The sequence below is a fragment of the Coregonus lavaretus genome (genome assembly GCF_964263955.1).
Source record: "Coregonus lavaretus genome assembly, chromosome: 33".
In the NCBI taxonomy this organism is placed as follows: Eukaryota; Metazoa; Chordata; class Actinopteri; order Salmoniformes; family Salmonidae; genus Coregonus; species Coregonus lavaretus.
The window spans coordinates 23,898,637-23,924,521 of record NC_140020.1 but is presented as its reverse complement, the minus strand read 5'-3'; the positions used below and the strand labels follow the sequence as shown (position 1 = coordinate 23,924,521).

The 25,885-nt window shown below is 41.1% G+C and overlaps 1 protein-coding gene across 1 annotated transcript; it reads right to left on the bottom strand.

The window, feature by feature from the left end:
- Positions 1-1,917: 1,917 nt before the first annotated feature.
- vipas39 (VPS33B interacting protein, apical-basolateral polarity regulator, spe-39 homolog) lies at positions 1,918-25,386 on the bottom strand. Its single transcript, XM_084151316.1, has 19 exons — positions 25,331-25,386; positions 17,308-17,400; positions 14,780-14,885; positions 12,547-12,687; positions 12,175-12,213; positions 12,007-12,071; positions 11,796-11,852; positions 11,444-11,536; positions 9,988-10,021; positions 9,488-9,590; positions 9,134-9,161; positions 8,696-8,769; positions 8,210-8,285; positions 7,777-7,911; positions 7,235-7,276; positions 6,697-6,873; positions 6,242-6,331; positions 5,279-5,383; positions 1,918-2,512 (listed from the first exon to the last, which is right to left on the bottom strand). Exons 2-19 carry the CDS (start codon positions 17,398-17,400, stop codon positions 2,492-2,494), a joined length of 1,479 nt encoding a protein of 492 aa, XP_084007442.1. The 5' UTR covers positions 25,331-25,386; the 3' UTR covers positions 1,918-2,491.
- Between the last annotated feature and the right edge of the window lie 499 nt (positions 25,387-25,885).

The following is a 25,885-nucleotide window of genomic DNA, read 5'->3' as shown; positions in this document are numbered from 1 at the left end:
GCCTTTACTGGTCCTACACTCACACATTTCTAACACATTATACACAGTTTCAGGGTGTAATAATTAGTCATTAATAATTAATCTATCACAAACTGAACCAGGTTTTCCTCTAGGATTTAGCTTGTGCTTAGTACCATTCAGTTTTTTTTTCATCCTGAAAAACTCACCAGTCCTTAATGATTACAACCATACCCATAACATGATGCAGCCACCACTATGCTTGAAAATATGGAGAGTGGTACTCAGTAACCTGTTGTATTGGATTTGCCCCGAACATAACACTTTGTAGTCAGGACAAAAAGTTAATTACTTTGCAGTATTACTTTTGTGCCTTGTTGCAAACAGGATGCATGTTTGTACAGGCTTCCTTCTTTTCACTCTGTCAATTAGGTTGTTGATCCAACCTCAGTTTTCTCCTATCACAGCCATTAAACTCTGTAACTGTTTTAAAGTCACCATTGGCCTCATGGTGAAATCCCTGAGCGGTTTCCTTCCTCTCCGGCAACTGAGTTAGGAAGGACGCCTTTATCTTTGTAGTGACTGGGTGTATTGATACACCATCGAAAGTGTAATTAATAACTTCACCATGCTCTAAGGGATATTCAATGTCTGCTTAAATATTTTTTTTTTTTACCCTTCTACCAAAAGGTGCCCTTCTTTGCGAGGCATTGGAAAACCTCCCTGGTCTTTGTGGTTGAAATTCACTGCTCGACTGAGGGACCTTACAGATAATTGTATGTGTGGTGTACAGAGATGAGGTAGTCATTAAAAAATATTCTTAAAAACACTATTATTGCACACAGCATGAGTCCATGGCAACTTATTATGTGACTTGTTAAGCACATTTTTAGGCTTGTCATAACATAGGGGTTGAATACTTATTGACTCAAGACCTTTCAGCTTTTAATTTTTTATTAATTAGTAAACATTTTGAAAAACGTAATTCCACTTTGACATTATGGGGTATTGTAAGATCCAGGAACTGTACGATCTGGCATGCGTCAGCAACACCTGGGCAGAGGAGCACGCCCATTGTCTCCAACTCGTGGTGTCATAAAAAAAATGCTTGCTTTCCCCAACGTAAAAAATATTTTCACTTGACTCTCCCCTTGTACTGTAAAAAAATTTGCACCCCAAATACAACCACAAATAACAATAACTGTAGCGACCCTGTGTTTATAAACGTGGATATTGAGAATGCTTTTGTGGCACAGTTGATGCCAATCAGGGCTACAGGCCATAAGGTTGAGGGTTCGCTGACCACCACTTTTTGGTGTTTTGCAACAGATGTCTTTCTTTCCATTCATCAAATGGCCGCTGCACAGTTTGGAATGCCGGAATTATATTTTGGATGAACGTGCGCAGATAGCCTACAGGAGACTTTTGAAGTTGCCTAATCAGATTAAAACATTGTGACTAGTTGTTTTATGCCACACATAAAACGTTATACATTTTAAAAGTTAATAGACAAATATTTAGGCTATAGTGAAGCGTTAGGTAGGGGCGCGAGGAATGGCAGAGTGAGTTAAGCTTTCCTGAATAACTGTAATAAGTTAGACAACCCTCCCCTATTTTAGACCCTCCCACTCAAGTACATTTCGAACTGTCCCTTATCTTTTTTTATCTTTTTGACTACAATATTAGAAACCTGTCATTTTCACATATGTTGACATTGTGGTCATGCTGGAGATGATGAATTTGATGTTGAAAATGGGTGAATCTTCCCTTTAACTCAAACTTCAGTCGCAACCAACATGAACTGACTGCAACCCACCATTTCGTAATTAATTTGGTAACCTATCTATCTGATTTTGAAGACATAAAAACAAATCTAGATTTAAAAAATGGTACGCCAAAGAGGTACATGAGCTCTAAATGTAGGTACCACCACAGTTGCAAGGCAACAATGCGTTTAAGCCATTCTTATTAAAGTTTTATTTTCATGTTTATAAAAACATAAATTAGATCAGGAATGTTGATGCTAGGACAGACATGGCCGACAGAGGTCAGAGGAATACATTTCTATATACTGTTGTTCAGACTTTTCTACCGCTGTTGCACCTTTTTCTTCGGCTTGGGTAAAGAGCACAGCTAACAGGGTTGGAGAAAAACACTTGGCCAGATGGATACACATGTCAAGCAAGCATTACACCAGACTGCAAAAAAATCATGACAATTGAAGGTTTTGGCTCATTCATTCGTATGGCCACCTGCTCTCTCCTCTGCTGTCACACTTAAAGTTAGCTCTGGTCCAGGGCATTAGTGTGTGTTCCTCCACTAACGGTTAGTGGAGGCATGCAAACTAATGCCCTGGACCAGAGCTAACAAAGTATGGAAGGTGAACTTTGTCTTGCAAACCGTCAACTGCATCTTCACTCCAGGTGCCTTTACTTTAAAATAATTTGTCCCACACATCATGTCTCATCTGAAACAAATAGTTTTAAATGTCCATTTGAATCAGTGTGTTGAAATAGTCTTCCAGAAGTAGATGTCAGTTTTTCCATCGGATTTGCTGCAAGAAAAGAGCCAAAGTCCTGTTAGTGATTATAAAACTCGGACTTTAACCATGTTGAATTATGATTTGATATAAAACAACTAGCTAACTGTTTCACAGATTCTGATTGAATAAATCCAGAGGCAGATCTAAAGAGCGTGGACTAGATCCTGTGACTAACTTATTTTGTTTCGAAGCTTGCTCGCCATGCTCAGACCAAGTGTTTTGTTCACTTTTCGAAGTGGGTTAACACAGTGGAATAGGATAATTTGACAAATGTAAAAAGTTCACACAGAGTGCATCTGAGTGACTAACTAGTCTGCCATTGCATCGCCGGAAGTCACTCTGGGACTCAAACTTATTAAAAAATATATATTGTGAGAGAGTTCAGTGACCGGCCGGAGGAAGACGACACGACAGCACCCTCCTTAGAGGATAGGTACTCAGTGTAAAGCCAATTAGTACACAGCTGGGCCCACTAATTGCGTGGTGTCTCCCTCTATATAGGTGTGCCAGGAGATGAGCTTGGGGCTGGGAGCGGACACAGGGACCTGTGAGGACGTCGTGCTTTCCTTCCTCAGAGTGGGCTTCTTCATCTGATGCACTTTGGCTCTCTGTTAAACAAGGCAGGCTATAGGTAGAGAGAAGCGTTCCCCCTGTAAATATTATGTGGAGACGATAGTCTAAAGGCGGGGGAAGCCTTTTGTTGTCAACTGCTTAGTTTATTTTTTATTCCTTTTTTTTCTCCGGCTATTGTTTCAGCGTTGGACGCTACCCTGTACTGTAATCATTTTGTTGAGTGAAAGAAAACCTGTTTATTGACAATTTAAAGGAAAAGGAACCCCAACCACTGCCTCCAGTCTGTTCATTTCATGCCTCCCGCCTGTGTTAGGGGGTTTCGGACAAGCTGATCCGTCACAATATACACTCCCCTACGTATTTATTTGGACAGTGAAGCTTAAACCTTTAATTTGGCTCTATACTCCAGCATTTTGGATTTGATATGAGGCGACAGAACAGAATGTCACCTTTTATTTGAGGGTATTTTCATACATATCGGTTTTACCGTTTAGAAATGAAAACACTTTGAAGAAAGTTAATTTACTTTATTACTACGTAACACATACATAGGGGAGTGTATTGTATTGGTATTTTCTCTTTATTGAGATAGAAATTAATGAATGAGAGAGGGAGACAGATAGGTAGAGGAACACCGATATAAAGGTGCAAGCAGGGTTTGAACCCATGCCACAAGGGACTATGGCTGCGTTTAGACAGGCTGATTCTGATATTCTTTTCACTAATTGGTCTTTTGACCAATCAGAACATCTCTGAAAAAGATCTGATGTGAAAAGATCTGATGTGTTTGGTCAAAATACCAATTAGTGGAAAGAATATCAGAATTGGGCTGCCTGTCTAAAGTTTGGGAAACCCTGGGATAGACCACCCAGCCCACAATTCAAGTGATCATGTCCCAAGACCAAATTATCATTAGTCTTGACTATAATGCAGTTTAGAATAGGCTGGAGAATATGGGTTTGTGAAAATGGCCTTTCAACATGACTAATTCAGATTTTACAATGCACAAGTGCAGTTCTGTTGAGCTGTACAAAAGAGAAGTGGTGTTGTTTTTGAAGGTTAAATACATTGTCTGGGGATGAGTTTCAACAGAGAAAGGAACCAAGGTTGAAGAGGAACTACTGTCCAGTCCATAAAAACACAACCATACTGCGCAAACAGATTCTCTTAACACCACAGTGCATGCCCCATAAGGAAATAGGGCTGTCAATTTTAGCCTTGACCTTAAAACTGACCATACAATGGCCATACACTTCAGTTGAAGTGGACACATCATCACAATGTCTTCTGAGCTATCCTCTTATGATTGTCATATTTATCATTACAAGAGGAACAGATGAGAGACTAAATTTGCACCTTTTCTGATCCTCACCACTTCCTTACACAAGCAAACTTCACATCTTGCTAGAGGAAATGTGACACTTTCAGCCAGGTTCCTGTTTGTTAGGCACCAAATGGTTTTAAAAAAGTCTCTGTTTTGTGCCACAATGAACATGACCCAGTTCAATTGGGAATTGCCGTCTGTTGCACATAGTTAGGCTATCTACTGTACAATCTTGTTATCAAGAAACCATTTGCTGCAAAGGAGTCTTGTATTGTTTGTGTTGAGAGAAAGGCATCATTTTGCTCAATGTCCTCCCTCTTTACAATAAAAGCAACTTTAATTGTTGATTTGCTGTCTCCTTAGGGCCAAAAGGTGTTGTATTTGTATCGTAATAATGCCTATAAATGCCTGCACACACTTTAGCTCTCCAGGGCCAGGGTTAGTGACCGCTGGCGTAACAGAAAAGCTCTCAGATCATGTGACTGAAGCCGACTTGTGGTGATGACCACTATCTTACAGTGTAGGGTGAAGTCACTTTATTTTACTGTATATATAGCCTCCCTACTGTCACTTTATTTTACTTCTGCTCTTTTTTTCTCAACACTTTTTTTGTTGTTGTTTTATTCTTACTTTTTTTGTTTAAAATAAATGCACTGTTGGTTAAGGGCTGTAAGTAAGCATTTCACTGCAATGTCTGCACCTGTTGTATTCGGCGCATGTGACCAATAAAATTTGATTTGATTTGATTTGATTTGTCCATAGACACTGATCTTGGGTCAGTTTTACATTTCCCACACTACTGGTTAAGGTTAAGATTGGAGGAGGGGAAGCTGATCCTAGATCTATACCTAGGGGAAACTTCACCCCAGAGCCTATCTTACCGAGTTGCTGAGGATTTCCTCGATCTTCCTGTACTCGGGCGAGCCTCTCTCCACCTTCCCCCGGTACACAATCAACTGCTGCCGGTCCTTCAGGTCCCTGTACGTCTGATTGGGCAAAAGAACCGCCAATCAATCATCATGCCACATAACGATAAATAGCATGTGATTCCAGTAAAAGAGATTAAATGTTATCCGTACTGTCAATGATATAATTTGCCACAATTGTTTGAGTTCTTGTGCACTAGGCATTGTAGGCATAGTATTAAACTGCAGTACTGTTACCAATGTAAGTTACGGCAAAATACTGTAACAGTAGTGCTAGAGACAATTTGACTTGCCTGGTTAAAAAAGGTTTAAATAAAAAATAAATAGATGATCAATACTCATTATAGTGCTTTAAAACATGGAAGTTGGTAGAAGTTACCTCTAATGGTTAAAGTTAGGATTTGGGATTGCGTAATCTGATCCTAGATCTGTGGTTGGAAGTGACTATTATTTTTTTGTATTTTACCCCCTTTTTTCTCCCCAATTTCGATCTTATCTCATTGCTGCAACTCCCCAACGGGCTCGAAAAGGTGAAGGTCGAGTCATGCGTCCTCTGAAACATGACCCGCCAAACCGTGCTTCTTAACACCTGCCCGCTTAACCCGGAAGCCAGCCGCACCAATGTGTCGGAGGAAACACCGTTCAACTGACGACAGAGGTCAGCCTGCAGGCACCCGGCCCGCCAAAAGGAGTCGCTAAAGCCCCCCCTGCCAAACCCTCCTCTAACCCGGACGACACTGGGCCAATTGTGCGCCACCCTATGGGACTCCCGCTCACGATACAGCCCGGGATCGAACCCCGGTCTGTAGTGACGCCTCTAGCGCTGCGATGCAGTGCCTTAGACCGCTGCGCCACTCGGGAGGCCCAGGGGTGACTTCTACATCGAGCTGTAACATGTGTGTCTGTCAGATGTCTCACATTGATGATGACGTCGTGACACTTATACTTCTGCGCCAAACTGATCTTCTGCTCCGCGTCTTCAACCAGGTTTATATAATCCTGCAACACCTGAGAGTAGAAAGGAGAAGAGGGACCGAAAGACAGGGATGAGGGACTAAAAGCAATGTAGCAACACATCTGCATGATGTGGCATAACAGTCAGAATAATCCCTAAAAAAGAAAACACAGAGCATCTAGCTATGAAATAAAACTCTAATAAAAATATATTCTCTGCGTTAATTTGAGCTATTATGCTTATGGAATTTTGAATTGTCCAATTCAACTGCATCGCATGTAATGTGCCACACCCAATACATCTGCAGAAAACTGAAAACAATGGGAATAGAGTCCAGTGCATATTTCAAGTGATTCTAAAAACACTGTACCACCTGGTGTCCAGACTGGGGAAGTGCAGCTGTAGTTGTCCTACCTACCTGTACTGGTGCGTTGTTTTTCTGAAGGATGTCCACTATTCTATGGAAGCCAATGGGAGACCTCTTCTTGGTGTAGCCCAGCCAGTTCTTGGTGGTGAACAGAGCATCCACATCGAACCAGGCTTTCAGCTTCGCCCTCGCACCCAGACATGTGAGGAGAAACTGTTTATCTGAAATCTGGATGATGACAACACAAAACTTGGGAGTTATTACAATCATTGAATTTTGTTTAACCTGGAAACACACATTTTTCCTTAACTCTGTTGGGAAATAGGGTTGAAGGCAAAGAGATTTCTTTGACTGACAACTTCAGCTCAATGAAGGTCTTAAAATTGTTTGACATATGGATTAGCTTGAATAACGACAAATATACATATGGTCTCATTGCATATGGAGCCAGAATATTGTTGAAAGGAAAGATTGACAACAGTGACTCAAGAATGACACATTTACCCAGTAATAAAGACAGGGCCCAGTTAATTTAAAAAAGAAATGGACAGATAAATACTTGTGTAGTCCGAGCTTCTCTCTCTCTTACCCTGAAGGTCTTCCGTATGTTGGCTGGACTGCTGTACGTGCCCTGGGGGAGAGAGTGGGCTAGTTAGTTGATGTTTTGCAGACAGACCCAGGCACACACACGCACAAACACACCTTAATCAACTCCAACCATAATGTTATTTCAACTAACAACAAGACAAATTATTAAATGTTTGGGTATAATGGCAACATTTATAATATAAAAGGTGATAGATTAATGCACAGATTAATGCATTCTTACATCAACACTGATTAACACTAGGTTCTCTACTACAGCCTGATAACTGACACAATCTCTGTCTCCATCTTGTGGTCATAATAGAGAATGACAGTCAGAAAAAAACTGTCTCCGTAGCACAGTGGTCATCAACCCTGAGAGTTACAGGGTGTGCCGGCTCTGGCTCCAGTCCAGCACTAACACCACATTCACCTGATCAATTTATCATCATGCCAAATCTGGAGTGCTAGTACTGGAACAAAAGCCTGCACACCCTGTGGTTCTCCAGGACCAGGTTTGAGGGCCACTTCAGTTCCAGAACTCACATCAGACTCCCCATAATGGTAGAAGCAGGAGTAGTAGAGAGTAGTGATGATGGGCATGTTGAGGATGGAGGCTTTCCGCGGGTATTTCTTAAAGATGTCCGCCTGGCCGCTACTCTCCACCTGTTTGTCGTTCGCCTGAAGAAACAGACAGGGGGAAGACATGGAATGTTTGGTTTGAAAACCTACATAAACATGTCAAACATGACTTAGGATTTGACATATCATGCAATGATCGAGCTTATGACAACATAGCGAATTACACATTGAAACCTTATGGCGACCACGTTAGTGCGACATGCTTCGTAACAGATTTATTGAGAATTTTTTAAAGCGCAAAATAAAAATGTTATTACTGTACTACCGTACCATGAGCGAGATTCAGCCATTGGTGTTCTTCAGTCGAGTATGTTTCAAAATAGCAGCGGTTTCTCACCTCAATGATAATCTGCCTTTCCAGGAGTGTGTAGTGGTCTTGAACGTGAGTGGCATCGTCTGGTGCGAAGGGGAGACTGCAACAAAGTCCATGGTTCTAGTTAGTAACGCTGTTCTCCAAAGCTAATACTGCTGTTTAGTATCTCTGACTCCAGGTAGATAACATTCAAATGTGTTAAATGACCTTACTTCAGGAAAAGGTTTGTACGACCTTGTATGATTTAAAAACACCACAATCAACAATATAAAATGTGGCAGAAAATGGGAAAAGAAAAAGCTGCTGTTCATGAGATTAAACTTTGGATTCTTTACCTAGGTTCTGTTCATTAGGATACGCAACGGAAAACATTTTGCAAAAGAAAACGAAAATCAGCACTACTTTCTGGACACGTTCAGGTAGTGCCTTCCTGTTTCTGTACGATGTATTCCGTTTTGTGCCTAATGAACACAACCCTGAGACGTGAGGTAATGTGGAGTGGATCTTTACCTGAGGCAGTTCTTCAGAAAGTCCCTCCTCCTGTTCTCGTCTCTGATATTGAGGTGATCTCTGTACTGCATGAGCTGAATATGGACATGGTAACAGAGGAAGGTGCATTGAGATTTAAAACTAACAACAACCAATGAGTGCAAAGCATTAAAGGTACAATCTGTAATGTTCATTTCAACTCCACCCTCAGCGGTGTCACAAGAAACTGGAAACAGACAGTTTTCAGGGATACAGCATCTTCAACCTAGCTTCCTTTTCCCCTGAAAACCGGATGTGGAGACCCTGCTCATGCATTTATTTTACACCTGCTACGTTAGGTTAAGTGCTGCCCCTGCACTTGTTTGTAAACTTTGGGGATGGGACTGAAATGTAACTGAATTTGACTTTTGAAGTAACTGTCCCCCCCAGATGGCTTGGCAGTTCATGGGTAGTACATACCGCCATGTCTTCTGTTCTGTCCAGGGACCTTGATGACACGAGAGAAAAGAGGACTGATCAGAATGTCTGCATACAAGCAGCAAGTTGACCGCACAGTACCATCATTTGGGTATGCAATGGAAAATATTTAAAACCTTTTGCAAAGGAAAAGGAAATTGAGCATTTCTTAAAATGGACAAATCCTGACAGTCCCTCCCTGTTTCAGTCTGTTTTCTTTCATTTGGTGCCTAATAAACAACCCAGATGCTACACTCCTTGAACAGGAGCGGTAAAAACCAGTCCAACAAGGTTACATGACAACTCCATTGATACAATCTCATGGTTTAAAGGATATTTTTGTGAATCGTTACTCACTTGAACAGCTCCACCAAAAGCTTCTGTTCTCCTATTTCCTTCAGGTAGTGGATATAATGCCTAAGAGCTGTTTCTCTTGTTATCAACTCCCGGAAGAGAATCTCTGCACAGAAACACAGTGAACTGTCATTATTTGCAGAATATTGCACTTAACTTTTGCACCATCCAAAGTTTGCAACTGTTATTTTTCAAAAGGAATAATATATGCCATTTAGCAGATGCTTTTGTCCAAAGTGACTTACATTAGTGCATGCATACATTTTCAACACCTGGGAATAATAAATAAAAAGGTAGAACTAAATGAAAAAAGAAGAAGGTAATCTTACTGTACGTGTGAAATAAACTCATTTTATTTCTAAAGGAAATACAATTATTCCCTTCAGAAAATAGCAGGTGCAAAATTTGCACTGGTGTAAATTCCTGGTAACTCAACCAGAATAGAATGACGTAAAAAAAAGTCACATCTAATGGATAACAAAAACATGGATTAAAAACCTTACCTTTACTTAATGACTTCTTTAAATATATTAAAACCTGCAATGAGAGGTTACAGAACAGGATAAGTATACTGAACAAAAATATAAACACAACATGTAAAGTGTTGGTCCCATGTTTCATGAGCTGAAATAAAATATCCCAGAAATGTTAAATGCCCACAAAAAGCTAGTTTTTCTCAAATGTTATGCACCAATTTGTTTACATCCCTGTTAGTGAGCATTTCTCCTTTGCCAAGATAATCAATCCACCTGACAGGTGTGGCATATCAAGAAGCTGATTAAACAACATGATAATTACACAGGTGCACCTTGTGCTGGGTACAATAAAAGGCCACTCTAAAATGTGCAGTTTTGTCACACAACACAATGCCACAGATGTCTCAAGTTGAGGGAGCGTGCAATTGGCATGCTGACTGCAGGAATGTCCACCAGAGATGTTGCCAGATAATTTAATGTTCATTCCTCTACCATAAGCCGCCTCCAACATCGTTTTAGAGAATTTGGCAGTACGTCCAACCGGCCTCACAACTGTCAGAAACAGTCTCAGGGAAGCTCATCTGCATGCTCGTCATCGTCACCAGGGTCTTGACCTGACGGCAGTGGGCAGATGCTCACCGTCGATGGTCACTAGCACGCTGGAGAAGTGTGCTCTTCACAGATGAATCCCGGTTTCAACTGTACCGGGAAGATGGTGTCGTGTGGGCGAGCGGATTGCTTATGTCAACGTTGTGAACAGAGTGCCCCATGGTGGCGGTGGGGTTATGGTATGGGTAGCCATAAGCTACGGACAACAAACACAATTGCATTTTATCAATGGCAATTCGAATGCACAGAGATATCGTGACAAGATCCTGACGCCCACTGTCGTGCCATTCATCCGCCGCCATCACCTAATGTTTCAGTATGATAATGCACAGCCCCATGTGGCAATGATCTGTACACAATTCCTGGAAGCTGAAAACATCCCATTTATTCCATGGCCTGCATACTCACCAGACATGTCACCCATTGAGCATGTTTGGGATGCTCTGGATCGACGTGTATGACAGCGTGTTCCAGTTCCCGACAATAACCAGCAACTTCACACAGCCATTGAAGAGGAGTGGGACAACATTCCACAGGCCACAATCAACAGCCTGATCAACTCTATGCGAAGGAGATGTGTCGCGCTGCATGAGGCAAATGGTGGTCGCACCAGATACTGACTGGTTTTCTGATCCACGCCACTACCTTTTTAAAAAAGGTATCTGTGACCAACAGATGCATATCTGTATTCCCAGTCAGGTGAAATCCATAGATTAGGGCCTAATGAATTTATTTCAATTGACTGATTTCCTTATATGAACTCTAACTCAGTAAAATCTTTGAAATTGTTGCATGTTGCGTTTATATTTTAGTTCCGTGTAATAACAATTATTGTTTATTGTTTTCTTTCAACTAGAGTCAAATTAAATCGTACCGCAGTGATGATGTTTCCATCATGTGCATTCACAGCCTCGTCCAATAGCAGCAGTTTGTCCTGTAAGGAGCGGAACTTCTCCAAAGAGTAGACCTATGAGAAAATATGATCATGGACCGAGTTAGAATAATACAATATTAATATTATATCACAGTCCAGAGAATTGCAAAATACATAAAGCAGAGTATTTGCTGGAGCATTATAAAACAGCTGATCATAATCTAATAAATTGTATGTCATTTAGCAGACACTTTTATCCAAAGTGACTTACAGTAGGCATAACAACAGTCAGCTTACAACTTACAGTCAGTTTGAAGACAAATAAATGTTGGTTTTACACCATTGATCCTACCTTTCCCTGCTGCATCCTCTTCACAGTCTCCTCAGGGGTCCAGTCACTGACGTAGTCCTGCCACAACAAGATGACATCATCATTAATAGACCAATGACAGTCCAGTAAATACAGTATTAGTGATGTTAATAACAGTTAGTTCAGTTTGTGGAAGAACTTTTCAGAGTGCTCTGAAATACGATGTTTATGTGTAACATAAAACATATCTTACCTTGTATTCAGATTTTGGTTTCCGAAGTTCCGGGGCGTAATTTCGGATGGATGGATCTCCGAAAGCTATAAAATGCAAGAAAAGTTGATAACCACGCTTTTCAAAATAGCAATTTTCACACACATATGGCATAAATTGAGTAACAACTCTTGCTAAACTGTTACCCACACTCAGAGAAGGACTGGAAGCTCCCAGTTTTGGCCTTTCCTAAAAAATGAGAGAGAGAGAGAAAGAGTGTGTTAATTGATAAGGAAATGCTTATGTTGACATTAGTATTCTCATTGAGAATGTGCAAAACTACAAACTAGGGACAATGGTTAGTGTATAGCTACAGCTCATTGGTGTTTTTTATAGATTCAAAACTGTACCGAGGGCAGATTTGTTTGACAGAATGAGGCGAACCCATTTTGATTGGGTCGAATGCAACGGTCTCAAGATCGGTTATCCCAAACTCAAAATCGGCCCACAACACTTAGTCCAATCTAAATACACCAACGAGAATGGCCTTAGATATCTATCAAGAGGTGGACTGAGATGTACCTTTGAATAAGGAGCTTAAGGAGTAGCCAGAACTATTCTTGGGCAACGAAGGGGCAGTGTGGATTTTGGGGAAGCTCTGGTCCCGCACCTCTCCTGTGGAGCGAATGCTGGACGCTGTCTCCTTGACCGACCACGAGATACCTGAGGGAACACATCAACATTTAGGGCCACAACCATTCAAGTTACCAGCAAATGTACTGGTCCTAAGTGAACTTATCACAAAACATAAAAAGTCACAGTCCATACTGTTTCCCTTGTGGCAAAGAACCAAATTACAAAGAATCAAAGTAAACTACAAACACACACATAAAGTATCTGTTGCTTCATTTAGGAAAATACACCGAGTTCAAAACATTAAGAACACCTTCCTAATATTGAGTTGCCCTTAGAATAACCTAAATTCGTCAGGGCATGGACTCTACAAGGTGTCGAAAGAATTCCACAGGGATGCTGGTCCATGTTAACTAGTGGTGCGGGGGCTGTGCTTTGGCGGAGTGGGTGGGGTTATATCCTTCCTGTTTGGCCCTGTCCGGGGGTTTCTTCGGATGGGGCCACAGTGTCTCCGGACCGCTCCTGTCTCAGCCTCCAGTATTTATGCTGCAGTAGTTTATGTGTCGGGGGGCTGGGGTTAGTTGGTTATACCTGGAGTACTTCTCCTGTCTTATCCAGTGTCCTGTGTGAATTTAAGTATGCTCTCTCTAATTCTCTCGTTCTCTCTTTCTCTCTGAGAACCTGAGCCCTAGGACCATACGTCAGGACTACCGGGCATGATGACACCCTGCTGCCCCCAGTCCGCCTGGCCTTGCTGCTATTCCAGTTTCAACTGTTCTGCCTGCGGCTACGAAACCCCTACCTGTCCCAGACCTGCTGTTTTCAACTCTAAATGATCGGCTATGAAAAGCCAACTGAGAGACCTGAGCCCTAGGACCATACGTCGGGACTACCGGCCGTGGTGACTCCTTGCTATCCCCAGTCCGCCTGGCCTTGCTGCTATTCCAGTTTAAACTGTTCTGCCTGCGGTTATGGAACCCCTACCTGTCCCAGACCTGCTGTTTTAAACTCTAATGATCGGCTATGAAAAGCCAACTGAGATTTATTCCTGATTATTATTTGACCATGCTTGTCACTTATGAACATTTTTGAACATCTTGGCATGGTTCTGTTATAATCTCCACCCGGCACAGCCAGAAGAGGACTGGCCACCCCTCATAGCCTGGTTCCTCTCTAGGTTTCTTCCTAGGTTTTGCCTTTCTAGGGAGTTTTTCCTAGCCACCGTGCTTCTACACCTGCATTACTAGCTGTTTGGGGTTTTAGGCTGGGTTTCTGTACAGCACTTCGAGATATTAGCTGATGTAAGAAGGGCTATATAAAATAAAATTGATTGATTGATTGAACTACAATGCGTCCCACAGTTGTCAAGTTGGCTGGATGTCCTTTGGGTGGTGCACCATTTTTGAAAGACGCTGGAAAATGTTGAGCGTGAAAAACCCAGCAGTGTTGCAGTTCTTCACACAAACCAGTGCACCTGGCACCTACACCTGGCACCTACACCTACTGTGGTCCTCTGTAGCTCAGCTGGTAGAGCGTGGCGCTTGTAACGCCAAGGTAGTGGGTTCGATCACCGGGACCACCCATACACAAAAAATGTATGCACGCATGACTGTAAGTCACTTTGGATAAAAGCGTCTGCTAAATGGCATATTATTTATTATTATTTACTACCATACCCCGTTCAAAGGCACTTACATATTTTGTCTTACCCATTCCCCCTCTGAATGGCACACATACACAATCCATGTCTCAATGTTCTCAAGTCTTAAAAATCCTTCTTTAACGTGTCTCCTCCCCTTCATCTACACTGATTGAAGTGGATAAATAATTGATCATTGCTTTCAGTCTATGTAATGGAAAGAGCAGGTGTTCATAATGTTTTGTACACTCAGCGTATTTCTATTGTAGCACTTTTCATTGTTCGGTTTACACCAATGACTGCACCAGCTCATCTTCTCATCTTGGCTTGGAACTTGCAGGAAAGAGAACACACAGACTGCACCTTTTTAAAAGAATAGTTCACTCAAAAAGCTTTTAGTATTTTGCTCATTAGTCTACGGTTAATACAATCCCCCAAAATGTATGTCACTCAGCAGTCAAGATTTCATGATAGGGCACTTTCAGTACAGAGAAAAAACTGATGATTATGTGTTTTGCATCATATGATGGAAAGTTCTCTTACTTCCAACAGGCTCTCCACTCCAGCTAACCTTCTCCACATCATCTTCTTCATCCTCTTCCTCTACCAGGCTGCGGATACTGTTCACAGCCCGCTTGGATTCCTTTAGCTTAAATACATTAGAAATAGAAAAAAACATGTCTACGTCCACACTACAATTCTGTACCTTGACAGTCCAAAGTGAGCATGAATGTTTCCAAAATTCAGATGCCACATACCCAGCCGCTGGCCGTGTTTACATGTTGACATTTGCTCAAAGTTTCCACCATTGTCTCTCTTTGGTGGCCTACCCTTGTGTGATTGGATACTTTAACTAGCTTACCCTAACATAAAATACATAACGGGTGGCCAACCCTCCTCTTGGAGAGCTTTTGGGTATGTAGACTTCTGCTCAAGCCCTGCTCAAACACACCGGTTTTTAGCAAATGAAAGGTCCTGATGTGCAGCTGATTAATAGAATCAAGTGTGTTAGAGCAGTGCTGGAGCAAAAGCCTGCATACTCAGTAGTTAAACAGGAGGAGGATTGGACAACCGCCTGGCATAAAAGTAAAATAAAAGATTACAGTGGCTGCGTCCCTATAACGGGCTCTCCAACCCTGTTCCTGGAGAGAAATCTTCCTATAGGTTCACTCCAACCCTAATCTAGCTCACCCGATTCTAATAATTAGCTGGTTGATCAGCTGAATCCGGTTAGTTACAACTAGGGTTGGAGCGAAATCCTACAGGAGGGTAGCTCTCCAGGAACAGGGTTGGAGAGCCCTGCCCTATATCAGTGTTGCCCAACTCAGGCCCTCGAGTACCCCCAACAGCACATATTGTTGTTGTAGGCCCCTGGGCCACCAAAACAAATAGGTACTGTTGGGGATACTTGAGGACCGGAGTTGGGCAACACTGCCCTACATCGTACCAGCCCTATGGGCCCTGGTAAAAAGTAGTGCATCAAGGTTTATATGGTTTTGTGTTTTTATTTCTATGAGTTTTTCCCATTTTTATTTTTAATTCAGCTTAGCTTCAGTTAGTTTTCAGACCTGATTTGCTAGTCAGTCTTTCCTCAACTCTCTGCCAAGAGAGACTGGCATGCATAGTATTAATATTAGCCCTCTGATTACAATGAATAGCAAAAAGTGCTGCTCTGTTCTGGGCCAGCTGCAGCTTAACTATGTCTTTCTTTGCAGCACTCGATCATATGACTGGACAATAATCAAGATAAGATCAAACTAGAGCCTGCAGGACTTGCTTTTTGGAGTATAGTGTCAAAAAAGAAGAGCATCTCTTTATTACGGACAGACCTCTCCCCATCTTTACAACCATTGAATCTATATGTTTTGACCATGATGGTGTTACCTTAGATTGTAAACTAAGTAATTTAGTCTCCTCAACTTGTTCAACAGCCACACCATTCATTACCAGATTCAGCTGAGGTCTAGAACTTAGAGAATGAATTGTACCAAATACAATGCTCTTAGATTTAGAGATGTTCAGGACCAGTTTATTACTGGCCACCCATTCCAAAACTGACTGCAACTCTTTGTTAGGGTTTCAGTGACTTCATTAGCTGATACGTATATGGTTGAATCATCAGCATACATGGACACACATGCTTTGTTTAATGCCAGTGGCAAGTTATTGGTAAAAATAGAAAAGAGGGCCTAGAGTGCTGCCCTGCGGTACACCACACTTTACATGTTTGACATCAGAGAAGCTTCCATTAAAGAAAACCCTCCGAGATATGGCAGAGGTTGAAAAGCCATACATAAGTTCTCAACAGGTTATGGTCAATAATATAAAAGGCTGCACTGAAATCTAACAGTACAGCTTCCACAATCTTCTTATTATCAATTTCTTTCAACCAATCAGTAATTTGTGTCAGTGCAGTACATGTTGAGTGCCCTTCTCAAGAAGCATGCTGAAAGTCTGTTGTTAATTTGTTTACAGAGAAATAGCATTGCATTTGGTCAAACATTTTTTTCCAACAGTTTGCTAAGAGCTGACAGCAAGCTGATAGGTCTGCTGTTAGAACCAGTAAAGACCGCTTTGCCACTCTTGGGTAGCAGAATGACTTTGGCTTCCCTCCAGGCCTGAAGACAAAGACTTTCCTCTAGGCTCAGATTAAAGATATGACAGATAGGAGTGGCTATAGTTTCATCTACCATCCTCAGTAGCTTTCCATCTAAGCTGTCAATGCCTGGAGGTTCGTCATTATTGATCGATAACAATAATGTTTTATATCATCCAAAAATAACTTTACAAATACAAAAGATACACTTACTGTTAGCTGTTTTAACACAGATTTCCACTGCGTACAGTGATTATTAACAGTTAGAGCATCGAGACAGCTGTGCACAATGGTCAATTGTTAACTTTAGTATGTAAGAAAACTCTAGTTAGCTACCTCAACGTTCCCCCCTCCAATTTACTTTGTTTTTTCATTCGTTTTAGTTTGTTTCAGTTTACTATAAAAACCTTGTAGTGCATTATATATGGAATAGGGTGCCATTTGGGACACGGCCTAAGACTTTCAAGTTATTTACCCTGGTAAAGTCATCATCTTCATCATCAAATGTGAACGCTTTGAACTTCGAACTGTTCCAGTATTCGTCCTCATCTGGTTTACCCCTTGTCATCTGGAACAGAGTAAGTTACATTTACTGCACATTGTTTATACCACAGAATGATATATTATATCTCTATTGTTTATACTTTCTACAACCATTGTGACAGCGTCCTTAGTACAACACCAGCAACCTCATCAAGCGGTTTCAGACATAAGGCTGCAGGTTTGAGTCCTAGTCAGGCTTACTCCAGAATATGCTACATTAGTGTCAGAAGTGGGATGGTGCTACAGTGAGAGCAGCAGAAACATCCCTTGGATGCATGGGGGACTTGAGGTAGTTAAACATATGGGTGTGCTTCAGAAGGGGGTAGTGTCTTGAATAACACCAGGAATGTTTTCAGAAAATTGAGACTTCTGGGCATAGCCTAATGGCTATCAAATCAAAGTTTATTTGTCGCATACACAGATTAGCAGATGTTAAAGCAGGTGCAGAGAAATGCTTATGTTTCTAGCTTCAGCAGTGCAGTAAGTGTCGAACAGTACAATAGTAATACACAAATAATACAACAAAAACAAGAAAATAAGAAATATTAGAACGAGCAATATCAGAACGAGCAATGTTAGACTCCGGAAAATAAAATATGTCGTGTGTATAGACAGTATGGACAATATACAGTGCATTCAGAAAGTATTCAGAACCCTTTATTTTTCCATATTTTGTTAGGTTTTTAGACATTTTTGCAAACTGAAATACCCGATTGCTCAGTTTGGCCGGACGGCCAGCTCTAGGAAGAGTCTTGGTGGTTCCAAACTTCTTCGATTTAAGAATGATGGAGGCCACTGTGTTCTTGGGGTCCTTCAATGCTGCAGAAATGTTTTGGTACCCTTCCCCAGATCTGTGCCTCGACACAATCCAGTCTCAGAGCTCTACGGACAATTCCTTCGACCTCATGGCTTGGTTTTTGCTCTGACATGCACTGTCTACTGTGGGACCAATTTCAAGTCTTTATAGCAAAGGGCCTGAATACTTATGGAAATAAGGTATTTCTGTTTTTCATTGTTAATACATTTGCTAACATTTCCGAAACCCTGTTTCCATTTGTCATTATGGGGAATTGTGTGTAGATTGATGAGTTTTTAAAATAACTTAATCAATTTTAGAATAAGGCAGTAACTTAACAAAATGTGGAAGAAGTCAAGGGTTCTGAATACTTTCCGAATGCACTGTATAAGTAGGAAAAGGTATGTCCAGCAGTAGTTATATAGGATGACCTACTGTATGTTGAGAATACAGTATGTGTATATAAAATGAGTAATCATTTAAATTTCAACAAAATAATGTTGCAGGAATGCTAATCTTATCTGTTTCTAACTACAGAAATTATTTCAGAACTAAAAACAACATGTAAATATTACTAAAGTATTCAATGATTATGTACAGTTGAAGTCAGAAGGTTACATACACCTTAGCCAAATACATTAAAACTCAGTTTTTCACAATTCCTGACATTTAATCCTAGTAAAAATTCCCTGTCTTAGGTCAGTTAGATCACCACTTTATTTTAAGAATGTGAAATGTCAGAATAATAGTAGAGAGAATGATTTATTTCAGCTTTTATTTATTTCATCACATTCCCAGTGGGTCAGAAGTTTACATACACTCAATTAGTATTTGGTAGCATTGCCTTTAATTTGTTTAACTTGGGTTAAACGTTTCGGGAAGCCTTCCACAAGCTTCCCACAATAAATTGGGTGAATTTTGGCCCATTCCTCCTGACAGAGCTGGTGTAACAGACAGGTTTGTAGGCCTCCTTGCTCACACGCTTTTTCAGTTCTGCCCACACATTTTCTATATGATTGAGGTCAGGGCTTTGTGATGGCCACTCCAATACCTTGACTTTGTTGTCCTTAAGCCATTTTGCCACAACTTTGGACGTATGCTTGGGGTCATTGTCCATTTGGAAGAACCATTTGCGACCAAGCTTTAACTTCCCGACTGATGTCTTGAGATGTTGCTTCAATATATCCACATAATTTTCCTTCCTCACGGGGCGGCAGGTAGCTTAGTGGGTAAGAGCGTTGTGCCAGTAACCGAAAGGTCGCTGGTTCTAATCCCCGAGCCGACTAGGTGAATAATCTGTCGATGTGCCCTTAAGCAAGGCACTTAACCCTAATTGCTCATGTAAGTCGCTCTGGATAAGAGCGTCTGCTAAATGACAAAAAAAAAAAAATTGTCAATTAGCCTATCAGAAGCTTCTAAAGCCATGACATCATTTTCTGGAATTCCAAGCTGTTAAAAGGCACAGTCAATTTAGTGTATGTAAACTTTTGACCCACTGGAATTGTGATACAGTGAATTATAAGTGAAATAATCTGTCTGTAAACAATTGTTGGAAAAATTACTTGTGTCGTGCAAAAAGTAGATGTCCTAACCAACTTGCCAAAACTATAGTATGTTAACAAGAAATTTGTGGAGTGGTTGAAAACTTTTTTTTTGAAAGTTTGAATGACTCCAACCTAAGTGTATGTAAACTTCCGACTTCAACTGTACATACAGTGGGGAAAAAAAGTATTTAGTCAGCCACCAATTGTGCAAGTTCTCCCACTTAAAAAGATGAGAGAGGCCTGTCATTTTCATCATAGGTACACGTCAACTATGACAGACAAATTGAGAAAAAAAAATCCAGAAAATCACATTGTAGGATTTTTAATGAATTTATTTGCAAATTATGGTGGAAAATAAGTATTTGGTCACTTACAAAAAAAGCAAGATTTCTGGCTCTCACAGACCTGTAACTTCTTCTTTAAGAGGCTCCTCTGTCCTCCACTCGTTACCTGTATTAATGGCACCTGTTTGAACTTGTTATCAGTATAAAAGACACCTGTCCACAACCTCAAAAAGTCACACTCCAAACTCCACTATGGTCAAGACCAAAGAGCTGTCAAAGGACACCAGAAACAAAATTGTAGACCTGCACCAGGCTGGGAAGACTGAATCTGCAATAGGTAAGCAGCTTGGTTTGAAGAAATCAACTGTGGGAGCAATTATTAGGAAATGGAAGACATACAAGACCACTGATAATCTCCCTCGATCTGGGGCTCCACGCAAGATCTCACCCCGTGGGGTCAAAATGATCACAAGAACGGTGAGCAAAAATCCCAGAACCACACGGGGGGACCTAGTGAATGACCTGCAGAGAGCTGGGACCAAAGTAACAAAGCCTACCATCAGTAACACACTACTCCGCCAGGGACTCAAATCCTGCATTGCCAGACGTGTCCCCCTGCTTAAGCCAGTACATGTCCAGGCCCGTCTGAAGTTTGGGAGAATGTCATATGGTCAGATGAAACCAAAATAGAACTTTTTGGTAAAAACTCAACTCATCGTGTTTGGAGGACAAAGAATGCTGAGTTGCATCCAAAGAACACCATACCTACTGTGAAGCATGGGGGTGGAATCTTCATGCTTTGGGGCTGTTTTTCTGCAAAGGGACCAGGACGACTGATCCGTGTAAAGGAAAGAATGAATGGGGCCATGTATCGTGAGATTTTGAGTGAAAACCTCCTTCCATCAGCAAGGGCATTGAAGATGAAACGTGGCTGGGTCTTTTAGCATGACAATGATCCCAAACACACCTCCCGGGCAACGAAGGAGTGGCTTCGTAAGAAGCATTTCAAGGTCCTGGAGTGGCCTAGCCAGTCTCCAGATCTCAACCCCATAGAAAATCTTTGGAGGGAGTTGAAAGTCCGTGTTGCCCAGCGACAGCCCCAAAACATCACTGCTCTAGAGGAGATCAGCATGGAGGAATGGGCCAAAATACCAGCACCAGTGTGTGAAAACCTTGTGAAGACTTACGGAAAACGTTTGACCTGTGTCATTGCCAACAAGGGGTATATAACAAAGTATTGGGAAACTTTTGTTATTGACCAAATACTTATTTTCCACCATAATTTGCAAATAAATTCATAAAAAATCCTACAATGTGATTTTCTGGATTTTTTTTTCTCATTTTGTCTGTCATAGTTGACATGTACCTATGATGAAAATTACAGGCCTCTCTCATCTTTTTAAGTGGGAGAACTTGCACAATTGGTGGCTGACTAAATACTTTTTTCCCCCACTGTAGGGCAGCAGTCTCTAAGGTGCAGGGCAGGGTACCGGGTGGAGGCCGGCTAGTGATGACTGTTCAACAGTCTGATGTCCTGGAGATAGAAGCTGTTTTTCAGTCTCTCAGTCCCAGCTTTGATGCACCTGTACTGTGTTTGCCTGCTAGATGGTAGCCAGGCGAACAGGTTATGGCTCAAGTCCTTGATTATCTTCTTGGCCTTGCTGTGACACCGGGTGCTGTAGATGTCCTGGAGGGGCAGGCAGTGTACCTCCGGTGATGCGTAGCCCGACATAATTATCTTGATGGTGCATCTGTAGAAGTTTGTGAGGGTCTTAGGGGCCAAGCTGAATTTCTTCAGCCTCCTGAGGTTGAAGAGGCACTATTGCTCCTTCTTCACCACAACGTTGGTGTGGAGGGACTATTTCAGGTCCTCAGTGATGTGCATGCCGAGAAACTTGAAGCATTTTACTTTCTCCACTGTGGCCATGTCGATGTGGATGACTATGTTGTATAAGGACAGACAGAAGCTAGGTTTGCTGGTTCAAGTCCCAGCCGGGCTTCCTCCAGAATTCGCTACTGTATCCAAAATGTAATAGGATATTCAAATATAGTATTTTTACTAGCTTGTAGGCCAGGGGTAGGCAACCCTAGTCCTGGAAGACCAGGTGTGTTGAATTTAGAGAATCATTGAACTGATCAAAAGCTCAGTTGGTCAGGTGTAGTGCCTAGTTGGAACAAAATCCTGCAGTACCTGCGGCACTCCTGGAACAGGGTTGCCTACCCATGCTTAAGGCCTAACTGAAATGCTTCTTGAGATTGTAGCTCACACACTTGGTCAGTGTCAGCATGTACTGTGCACATTGTTTCCCCTAGCCCAATATATTAGACCTCTGATTAATTATTTAATTCATTAATAAGACTGGGTCTAAGGGCATTCAGTTGCGACTGCATTCCAGATATCTCATGGTCTAATTCAATAATTTATATATCCACTAGATGACTACCCAGGGACGCTGTTTTGAAGCCACCGCACCTCCATCTTGGCACTCCCATACCATTGTAAAATAGCTATAGAAATGCATTCATGAATATCTACATTTGTTTTTGCCAAATGTATTCTATTACAGACACCTTAATGCATACTTTTAAATTACATTATGTGAGCTAAACATAAAAATTAATATATAAACATTTTCCTTAAAGTAAAAAAAGTATTTACGTTGCTGTCCCCACTACAACAAAAACATACTTAAATACATTTAACTTTGTCCTAGAAACATTTAATTGAAATACTGTAGAATTCCATTCACAGTATAGAATTATATTAATTTACATCATTGGTCCAATGACTACCTGCAAGCAGCATGTGTCCCGCGTCCGAAGCCACATCCATAATTGGTAGATGGTTCTGATTGGAGAATCACCGTTTACCTTGCCGAGCAGTGAACAATAAACTTAAATCCAGTTTTTAGATGATACCCCGCTCCCCAAATCAAAATCAAATATGAATGGCAATGTTTTGTTCTAGCTTTGTGCCCACACGTTTCCTTTACAACCCTTCTAGGGCAGCACATGCCTGTTTTGCGGGACTCATTAGCTAACAACAGACAGGTGTGAACCACAGACAGGTGTGCGCACAAAGCGAAAACAAAACATTGGCATCCATATTATACTAAACAAAAATGTACAGTTAATATAAGGAAATCAGTCAATTGAAATAAATTCATTAGGACCTAATCTATGGATTTCACTTGACTGGGAATACAGATATGAATATGTTGGTCACAGATACCTTAACAAAAGGTAGAGGAGTGGACCAGAAAACCAGTCAGTATCTGGTGTGACCACCATTTGCCTCATACAGCGCGACACATCTCCTTCGCATAGAGTTGATCAGGCTGTTCATTGTGGCCTGTGGAATGTTGTCCCACTCCTCTTCAATGGCTGTGCGAAGTTGCTGGGTATTGGTGGAAACTGGAACAGGCTGTCGTACACGTTGATCCAGAGCATCCCAAACTTGCTCAATAGGTGACAATTGTGTACAGATCCTTGCGACATTGGGCTGTGCATTATCATGCTGAAACATGAGGTGATGGCGGCGAATGAATGGCACGACAATGGGCCTCAGAATCTCGTCACGGTATCTCTGTGCATTCAAATTGCCATCGATAAAATGCAATTGTTTTCGTTGTCCGTAGCTTATACCTGCCCATACCATAACCCCACTGCCACCATGGGGCACAATGTTTACAACGTTGACATCAGCAAACCGCTCGCCCACACAACACAATACACATGGTCTGCGGTTGTGAGGCCGGTTGGACGTACTGCCAAATTCTCTAAAACGACGTTGGTAGATGGTATGGTAGAGAAATTAACATTACATTCTCTGGCAACAGCACTGGTGGACATTCCTGCAGTCAGCATGCCAATTGCACGCTCCCTCAAAACTTGAGACGTCTGTGGCATTGTGTTGTGTGACAAAACTGCATATTTTAGAGTGTCCTTTTATTTTCCCCAGCACACGGTGCACCTGTGTAATGATCATGTTGTTTAATCAGCTTCTTGACATGCCACACTTGTCAGGTGGATGGATTATCTTGGCAAAGGAGAAATGCTCACTAACAGGGATGTAAGCAAATGTGTGCACAAAATGAGAGAAATAAGCTTTTTGTGCATATGGAAAATGTAGGCAATCTTTTATTTCAGTTCATAAAACATGGGACCAACACTTTACATGTTGCGTTAATATTTTTGTTCAGTGTAGATTTTGATTTGGGGAGGAAGCATCTAAAAACTCCAATCAGAACCGTCTATAGATTATGGATGTAGCTTTGGACACAGGACACATGCTGCTAGCAGGTACAGTCATTGGACCATTAGTTATCTCGACCGCAGTCGCTATGGAATGCCCTTAGACCTTGTCTTATTAATTAATTAAATAATCAGAGGTCTAATATATTGGGATATGTTTTCCCCTGCTACTTTTGCTTCTGACACTATTGTTAGATTGTATACTAGCACACTCATGAAAAGCAATTCTGACAACAGATAACCCATTCATACACACTAACTACCTTAAGCGCCTATTGACGATAGTATCTTCTGGCGGGGGAAGTTTTGTTAACAGTCCTGATGCTTGTTCTGAATGTTAAAACGCATCACTCGCGGTAAGGTTTTGGAAATATAAGGAAAGTATCTTTCATATTAGCTAGAAATAAAAAATACATTAAACAAAAGTTAAATTACTACACACCTTTATAGGGTTAGGATTAGTGTTCCCACACAGCCATGTCTCCATGTTACAGCGCTTGTTGACAGATGGAAAACAGGTGACCACCTGTGCTAATTAGCTATCTAGCGTGCTTCGAACACCTGTGTGTAACTGTAAGGTTAACTGGGGAGGAAGTGTAGTTTGTCAACTGGAGGCACACACAGCGTATGGATCTGTGCAAATCTGCTAAAGTTACAGTAAGTGTATATATATTTTTTGAAAGATTATTTCTCGCTGATATGGAAGATAAGGGTCACATGTTTCGAAAAACCGTCTCACAAGCGATTATTATTGATTTTTCTAACACAGGGTCGGAACTGAAGTTCACATGGCCAGCAGTGTGAAAAGCTAACCGCTAAAAAGAGAAGGGTTTTCGATAGCTATACAAAAGGTAAGTATTATTCTTGTGAGCCTGTAGCTAGGCTATATACTGTTGTGGTGATTGATGGCAGGTATTTTTGAGGGAGGCAGAGATGGAAAGGAAAGTGTTCTATCATGACATGACCATCTCAGGAACTATCGACATATTTCAGGGCTGTGTAAGGTGGAAGAGTGAAGGATAATTAGTAAATGACTTCATAAGTGATGGATCTAAAAGAGTATAAACGAATAATTACCTTCAGAAATGTAGCTATACAGCTCACCCGTAGCAGTAGACGTCTCTTGATCAATCTGCCCTACCCTATGATGGGAAATGTAGTGCGCTTGTGATTTACTATACGCTTCAAAGAATTTAGGATAACCACAAAAAGACTACAAACGTAATGTATCCTCAATTGTTTTACTTCCGTGTCCCCTAAATTGGTTGTTTTTATTCACGATTTATATTGTTTTTGCTGCCAATCTGATATTGTGTCATTTTAATAATTCACAATTATTCATAATTTCCATTAAAACGTCCAAATAGTGACAATGTTGTTATGATTTCTTAATAAAAGCCTATTGTGGAACCAATGACTATTAGAGAGACTGAGGGAATCATCTTCCTGTCACACATTTTCCAAACAAAGCAAAAATAAGTTGTTTATCAAAAACCCAAAGATTATTTTATATATCAGTATGTTTAGTATTAAGACGTGTATTGATATCAAATACTGTTATCATTACTGTAATGTAATCATATTTTATTATTTTGGTGTCCACTAGTTACCAGAGCCACAAAGTCGATATAT

Coding starts and splice junctions, on each gene's coding strand:
- vipas39 (XM_084151316.1), bottom strand. CDS start 17,400: ATGACAAGGGGTAAACCAGATGAGGACGAATACTGGAACAGTTCGAAG. Junction 8,770..9,133: donor ACAGAACAGAAGACATGGCG/GTATGTACTACC, acceptor GTCCATATTCAG/CTCATGCAGTACAGAGATCA. Junction 6,332..6,696: donor AAAACAACGCACCAGTACAG/GTAGGTAGGACA, acceptor TTCTACTCTCAG/GTGTTGCAGGATTATATAAA.